The 7,775-nt window shown below is 38.0% G+C and overlaps 1 protein-coding gene across 2 annotated transcripts in view; it reads left to right on the top strand.

The window, feature by feature from the left end:
• Nucleotides 1–751: 751 nt before the first annotated feature.
• Nucleotides 752–7,775, top strand: part of PRKG2 (protein kinase cGMP-dependent 2) — an 83,223-nt gene continuing 76,199 nt past the window's right edge. For both annotated transcript variants that reach the window (XM_006907613.1, XM_006907614.1), the window contains exon 1: nt 752–1,212. In XM_006907613.1, coding sequence (XP_006907675.1) covers nt 752–1,212 — 461 coding nt within the window. The remainder of the gene's footprint in view (nt 1,213–7,775) is intronic.

A 7,775-nucleotide genomic window follows, 5' to 3' on the forward strand; every position in this document is an offset into this window, starting at 1 on the left:
ACTTACTGGATTAATGACCACTTTGGGGTCTACACTGAGGATATTCTTAACAGGAAGAGAGTGGAGCCTTGCACCATAGGTCATCGTTTTTTAAACATCCTTGCTTTAGGATATAAAGTGAAGAATGTAGAAGAATCCCCATTACTCTGTCTTATCTTCTAGTAACCATGATCCAGAAGTTTTTAACAGGGAGCATTATCAGAAATGCAAAACTTAACAGGTACCTATGGCAGGAGAAAAGTACTAATAAAGCAACACCAACTCCCAAGGAATGCAGATGTATTATTTTCCAAATGTGGGCATGGTTTCCTATCACAGGAGGCTGTGAGAGTTGTACATTTCTAAGCCTCTGTTGCTATAGCTGCTCATTTGTGTTTTATCTTTGCCATGCTGACATCCAAACTGCAGTTCCGTTATGATGCTTTTTACATCTGTCTGAGAGAATGACCAAAGAGAACAGCAGGCAACACAGGCCATTTTGCAGAAGGCTCAGGTGTGATACTTGTGTCAGCAAAGGGACAGGGAACAATGAAACCAAGTGCCAACTCCTCCTCATGGAGGGATAAAGGAAATGGATCAATAGCTTTCTTTCTAGAAGCATGGGGGAATTTAGTGCTTAACAAACAATGATTACCACTAGGTTTCTATTCATGAAATGGATTGGAATGAGAGGAATGTTGGGGGCTATTGGGACATGAAACTCCGTTGGGTAATTCCCAATTCTGTGCTCTCTCTCAGATCCTTGAGCAAAATGGGAAATGGTTCAGTGAAACCCAAACATTCTAAGCATCCAGATGGCCACTCTGGGAACCTCACCACTGATGCCCTGAGGAGCAAGGTGACAGAGCTGGAGAGAGAGCTGAGGAGGAAGGATGCTGAGATCCAGGAGCGGGAGTACCTTTTGAAGGAGCTGCGGGAGCAGCTGTCGAAGCAGACTGTGGCCATCTCTGAGCTCACGGAGGAGCTCCAGAACAAGTGCATCCAGCTGAACAAGCTTCAGGATGTGGTGCACATGCAAGGAGGAAGCCTGCTCCAGGCCTCTCCAGACAAAGTGCCTCTCGAAGTCCACCGGAAGACCTCGGGGTTGGTCTCTCTCCATAGCAGGAGAGGAGCAAAGGCTGGGGTGTCTGCTGAGCCGACCACCCGGACCTATGATCTCAACAAACCACCTGAATTTTCCTTTGAGAAAGCAAGAATCAGAAAGGACTCCAGGTAGGAAGTTCCCATATGCCTTTGACTCAGATAGCTTTATTGTTATGAAACACTGGAGTGATATTTATTAAGCCTTCTCAATGAGAAAGAGCATATTAACCCTTGCAGGTTTTGGGATAGAGGGGCTTCTAAACTGTTTTGTTTTGCAAAAGGGTCTCTCTTTAAGGAGAACTGTTCTTTAAGGCAAGAATTACACTTTACTTGGTCTTTGATTTGTGACGTGTACCTCTGAGGAGCTGAGTTTGTGAAAGTCATTTTCATTATCTCGAAAACCCTAGGAGAGTGAAGAGATAGCTTTAGGAAGTCTACCCTTCCCTCTTTCTATGGGAGTGGACTTGAAAGTACACAAGAATCACAATGAATTATGACTATATATAGCAAAACCACTTCCTAGCGCTTAGTTTGTGAATGTCACGAAAGAGAAATAACCTGGAGCCTTAAAAGAAGGTGAATTAAGTCATTCATCCCACAGTTTAAATTGAGCACTTCTCCCAGCCACTGTTAGATGCTAAGAATTTATCAGTGAATAAATAGACACAGAGCCTTTGTCAGGGAGAGACAGTATACACAGAAACAAGTAAACATTGTGTAATTATTAATTGGGATAAACGATATGATGGAAACCAACAGTATAGTGGTATCTGGGATTGGGGGTGGGGGAGAGAAGAGCAAAGAGGCAACAGAATTGGGATTGTCACTGTGGCCTGGTTGAGGGGGTGACTTTAAACTGAGATCCAAAGTAGAAAAAGGAGTGTAGGCTAGATGGAAAGGGCATTTCAAGCAAAGATAACAATTAAAAATCTAGAATTAATTTTAAAAATAAGAATTTTTAAAAGGACAAGTAATTATTTACCACAGCAGTCTCGTGTGTGTGTGTGTGTGTGTGTGTGTGTGTGTGTGTGTGTGTTTATATATTTTTTTTCTGGCTGAAGTTTGAATTTCCTAACCAGGAAAGATTGATGCAAAACATCATGAGTTAAGAGTCTCACCTCTCTGCATTATTTTTAAATGAGTAAATACTTATTAATTGAAATTAAATCTTGATACCATCCAGGCTGAGCCTGTATCTCTCTTGCAAGATGCAAGATTTCCGAAATTAAAACAAATTTTAGTTTACTCACTGACACAAGTAATATAAATCAAGATAAAACATCGATCGAACAAATAAATAACTAATTTTAACAACAGATATAAAAGGAGGTTTCATTCATCAATTTATTGATAATACTTGACAGATAGTAAATGATAGACATTTGTTAGTGAAACAAGTCATGCTGGATTATTAATCATAATGCTCTTTGGCTAAAAGAGCATTATGATATTATAGTTCAGAAGAGTGTTTTTAAACCGAGAGTTTTATTATTTGTTGATTCAGAATGGTCTTATTTAGTCCCTTTACAAAAGTAATAATTATTTTTTTAATGATGCAAATTCAAAAATTGTTATAAAATTATGCTTGTTTTTCAAAAATTTAACATCATCCAGTGTTCTTTTCTGATATATCAGAGATATATGCCCACATAGCAATATCATATATTATGCATTATATTACTATATATCTATAAATAAGCAAAATGTATTATTTACCCACAAAAAGTCTTTCAGATAGCAATGAGCTTGTATATCTAGGAGAAATGTGAGAAGATTTAATAGCAATTCATCTTCTTTGACCCTCTCCCTACATATTCTACTAGATTTCTCCTCTTGAACAAAGATTAGGTTCAATTATTTTGTTCCAAAATCTTACGTCCATCTTGAAATAAAACACCATTCTCTTGGTGTTGAGTAACCAAACAATCCAAGATAAGCATTTTCCTTTGTATTTCTTTATTAATTCTATTATAACCAGGCAATGAAAATCAGTAGTTATATATAGTCAATTTCTGGGCCAAACCACCTCTCTGTAGTGAGTGGGACACAGGAGAGGAAAGACATTATAGCTCTCGAGTTAGGATTAGCAATGATTCCCCTCAAACCAAGGGAAGCCAAATGGGTATAAGTCTGTGTTGAGGTCATAAAGAAGAATCAGGCTGATTCCTTAATGATTAAGTACTGAAGACACCAAACTAGATCATTCATCTCAAATATTCTCTATGTCTTTTATAGAACCTTGTGGTTCTAAATTGAGAATTAATTAGAATATGGGAACCGTCCTTTTTTCATTGATTTGTTTGTGTCTCATTTTCCCTTGTAGATGTTTGCAACTCAATTTTCATTGCAATTGCCCTTGCAAAATATATTTCTTCTTACCTCTGGAATAACTGATTAAACACAGATAGCTAACATCATCGATTCAGAAATTTCAAATTTTCCAGTTTTTTAAAGTGCTCAATATTACAATTCATTTTTCATTTTTAAATAGTTCCAGTTTTAGAGAAAAGCCATAAGTACATGTTGGATATTTTTATATATCTTTTATACAGTCTATCGAATATTTTGTAAGAAACAATTTTCTAGAAGTTAGAGCATTAAGAAAGATGGGAACATCTTTCACTGATGAAAGGATGATGTCAATATCCATTAGTTAGGCTACTTTTCCAAGCAGTTTTTATCAGAGTATTTAAGATACCAATCGAAATGATTCCTTCCATTTCTTAGGTTCTCATGATTTATATGTTGAACTTTTATAAAGTCTCCTGGCTGAATTTATGACTAATTTGTTTCTATTAATTCATGTCAATTACATTTTGAATAAAGTCCCTCCTTCACACTGGATTAGAAAGCCAGAAAGGCTTTTCAGTCTTTTTGTCAAAAAGGATGTCTCCAATAAACACTTAAGAGTTGAGGGGAGACTTTCAGCCTTCCAGCAATCAACAACATTAGGAGATGTGAAGTACTGACAGAAACCAGAGAATAACATTTGAGATAATGCTAGATTTGAAACATGAGGATTCAGATTCAGTAATTCCCCAGAAACTCTAAAACCCATGCCACAGTAGGGTGTGAGTTTGCTGAGGCTCCTGTGCTCAAATGTGTTGTAAACGGCAGGAGAACCTCATCAACTGCCAGGCAGCCTGCTCATGCCAGCCTTGTTGTCCTGGACTCATCAAGTGTACTCGTAGGGCCCGAAGGGGTAGCTCAAACTGTACTCATAGTTACACCTCCTTGCTTTATATGGACCAATTTATATGCTCTACTGGCTTTGGGCAACTCTTGAAATTTGTCTCTTGCAAAATTCAAAGGGGCTTTTTAAAATTAGGTTCTAGAATAACTCAGTGCTATCCGATAGAACTTTCTTGTAGTGGTGGAAAAGTTCTATGATCTGAATTGTCCACTATGGAATCCATAGCAAAACGTGGCTGTTGAGTCCTGAAAATATGTCAAGGGCCACTGAAGAATTGAATTTTTAATTTTAATTAATTTTAAAGTTAAATAGCCACATGTGTCTAATGGCTACTATATTGGGTATTACAGTTCTACATTATGTGTTTTTGACTGAAACTTCTATCTGCTGAGATAGGAATTATGATCTAGTGAAGTCTGGAAAGACTTCATAGACAAAATAAGACTTGTGTTCGGTTTTAGTTTAGGACAAAGCCATATAAAATGAGAATATGCCTGTCAGATTGAGGTGGGCACAATGTGGAATCACTCTTAAGCTGCATTAAACTTGCTGTATACGATAGCCTTTTTGGCTTTGCTGTGTGCCTACTGACCATGTTCAATCTTCAGAAGCACACAACTATGTGGGCACACGGCCCATTTCTATTATGGGTACTTGGCCTCACCAAAGTATCATAAATCATGATGAGTCAGAGCACAGCAGTATATCAAATACTCTGATCTTGGATTTGTATTTATTATCGTGAACATCAGAAGACTTTAGAGCTAGAAGGACCTTAGAGGTTGTTTCACGCTGCCCCACTTATTAGAGAAGTGAGGAAACAGGTCTGGGGGAGAAGCAGAACATGCCACAGTAAGTGGCAGAGCTAAGATTAGAATCTAAGATTCTTGACTTTGAAAGCAGTTCTTTCCTTCTAACATCCCAGTGTTCCTAGAACCTCCCACAAAGATCAAAGGCCTCAAGTCAGGCCAGTTTGAGCACCAGTTTGCTTTATTTTGACATGCCTCTTGACTGGTAAGAAGAACGATGGTGCTTCCTCGCTCCTTCCAAGCAGAGTTGAGCAGAGCTTACCCATTGCATCAAGGTTTCACCAAGCGCTGGATCCTCACAGCTCAGGCATGTGTAAGAAGGACACAGAGAGTAGGTTTGATCCATCTAATGGCACAGAATTTGATATATACGGAGGGCCACAAGTGAGTTGCCACATGGACACAGTGCTTCTCAAGGCTGAGAACTGAATGTCAGTGGCAAAGGAGGGGGAGAAAGAACTCAGATAGCATTTCTGTTCATGTCCAGCTCTGCCTTGAACACTGAGACAACCACATATCCAGAGGTCAGAGCTTTTACTGAAATTAAATTTTCTGTTTATGTAAACATTGTTTAGCAAACTTCAGCACTGGCAGAGCAAAATTACGAGATTATGCTGAATGTCTGGTGGAACATAGGCAAATTAATCAGAGACATCTGGCAAGTTGCTGGTCTCTGCTTTCACTAAGAATACTTGAACTATTATTTGAAACTATTGTTCTTCTGAGAACAGAAAGATAAAACAAAGACTTGCCATCTGACTTCAGAATGTTGACTCTAGTTTTAGGAAAGGCAATTAGTTTCATTTGTCATTCCCACCCCAAGAGCAGAATAGGTAAAAGTAGAAAATGCTAATGAGTCATCTGTTTAAATAAGACATGAAAAAGGAGTGAGGAAGAGTATATTTGTTATATTTTGTGCTTCCTTTCTAAATTAGTGCTGAGCATTCGAATGTGCATTATAGAAATGTGGCTCCTTTATTAAACATAAGTGTTTCTGGAATAATAATAATAATAATAATAGCAATAATAACATTTATATGTCACTAATTTTGTGCCAGGCATCACTCTGAATACTTTACAAATATTAGGTCATTTTACCTTCACAATAAATGTATAAGATAGATATTATCACCCCTATTTATATATGAGAAACTAAAGCAGGCAGAATTCAATAACTTCCCTAAGATTACACTTTTATATTTTGATATTTTTATTATTGGAATCAGGATTCAAAACCAGAAAATCTGTTATCTAACATCTGTTCTAACAACTCCTATATATGACTTTTCCAAGATGAAAATTAGAGGACTCTTCACATTTTATTTGGGATCCCTTGTAAAAAATTAAATATATAATTAGAAATAGATACTTTTCTAATTTTTTTTTTGTATGATTACATACAACTCCTTCTATTGTTATTTCTCCCTGAAAATTATGCTTCCAGAAAGTGCTGCCCTGGTGTCAGTTTGCAGTGGAGAAAAATTTGCTTGGGGCGAGAAAGAAACCTTTTTTTTCTTTCCATGAAATGATGACTTAGATGTGATTGTCTGAGAGGTTCTAAGTCTAAATTTTACATAGGTTATTAAAGCTTTTTAAGAGGGTATATATACTCTTAATTATCAGTTGAACAGTTAAAAAATTTATACATATGCTTATGAATACTAGTGCTTTAACCTGGATCTTCAGAAAAGCAAAAATAAGATACATAAGTGAAGGGAGAAGAGAAAGGTTTAGTTGTGTGGTGATCTGATAGAAGCTGTGGGTGAAGGCAGCTGGGTGATGTGTCTGGTGAAAGTTGTCAGAATGTTTGAAAAAACAAAGTTATATTTTATAGCAGTGATATGCATGGAGACATCCAGATCAGAACTAGCTACTCAGGAATGGGGCGAGAAAACCAAGTTATCCGTTAACAGCTACATGTTTGGTTTTTTTTCTGTATATTATCTCATGGAGGCTGGAAGCTTGTCTAATGAGGAGGGTATTGCTTTTCTGTTGTGCCAAAGGTGAAATGAAAGCTTAGTTATTCAACAGCTTGCTCAAGGTCGTGCTGTTGGTAGTTACTTGAACCAGGTTTCCAATGTGAGTGGGCCCAATGTGAGTGGGCCCAATGTCTGCTACAGTGTGCACAACATTAGCAGATGATACAGCCTACAATGTGAATGGCTACCCTTGGAGTTGGGGGGGTGGGAGGTGGATTGGGTGGGCAGTGCTGTTGAACTTCAAAAAAAAAAAAAGAACAACAGGGAGCATGGAGAAGTTGAAGAGCCTGCCTGGAATTAGGTGGCAGCTGCCTTAATACCTTGGCGAATACAAATAAGTTTTGGCAGACTTTCTGCGTCCTGGCACCTGGCCCATCTCACTTCCTGCCCCTTCCTTTTCTTCTTTTCTTCTAGGGACCAAAGACCTCTGGGCTCTCCTCACTCTGTATCCCTACCTTGGCCCTCTCTCAACCTCTCAAATTATCTTCTGCTCAGTTTTTAGCTGCCCTTTGCTCCTTCTCATGTTAGCCTCAAATCTTCTAGTCTGTCAGTTGCTAGGTGTTAGGAAAAATGTTTAATTAGGCCTTGGAGAATACTCAAGACTCGAGGACTTATTTATTTATTTTTTTTGAATAGTCTACAGTCTAAGCGCTCACAAACATTTCATGTCATTATGAACATTGCCCCCAACCCCCATTTTTTTTTGCTAGA

Source organism: Pteropus alecto, unplaced genomic scaffold (assembly GCF_000325575.1).
Source record: "Pteropus alecto unplaced genomic scaffold, ASM32557v1 scaffold161, whole genome shotgun sequence".
NCBI lineage: Eukaryota > Metazoa > Chordata > Mammalia > Chiroptera > Pteropodidae > Pteropus > Pteropus alecto.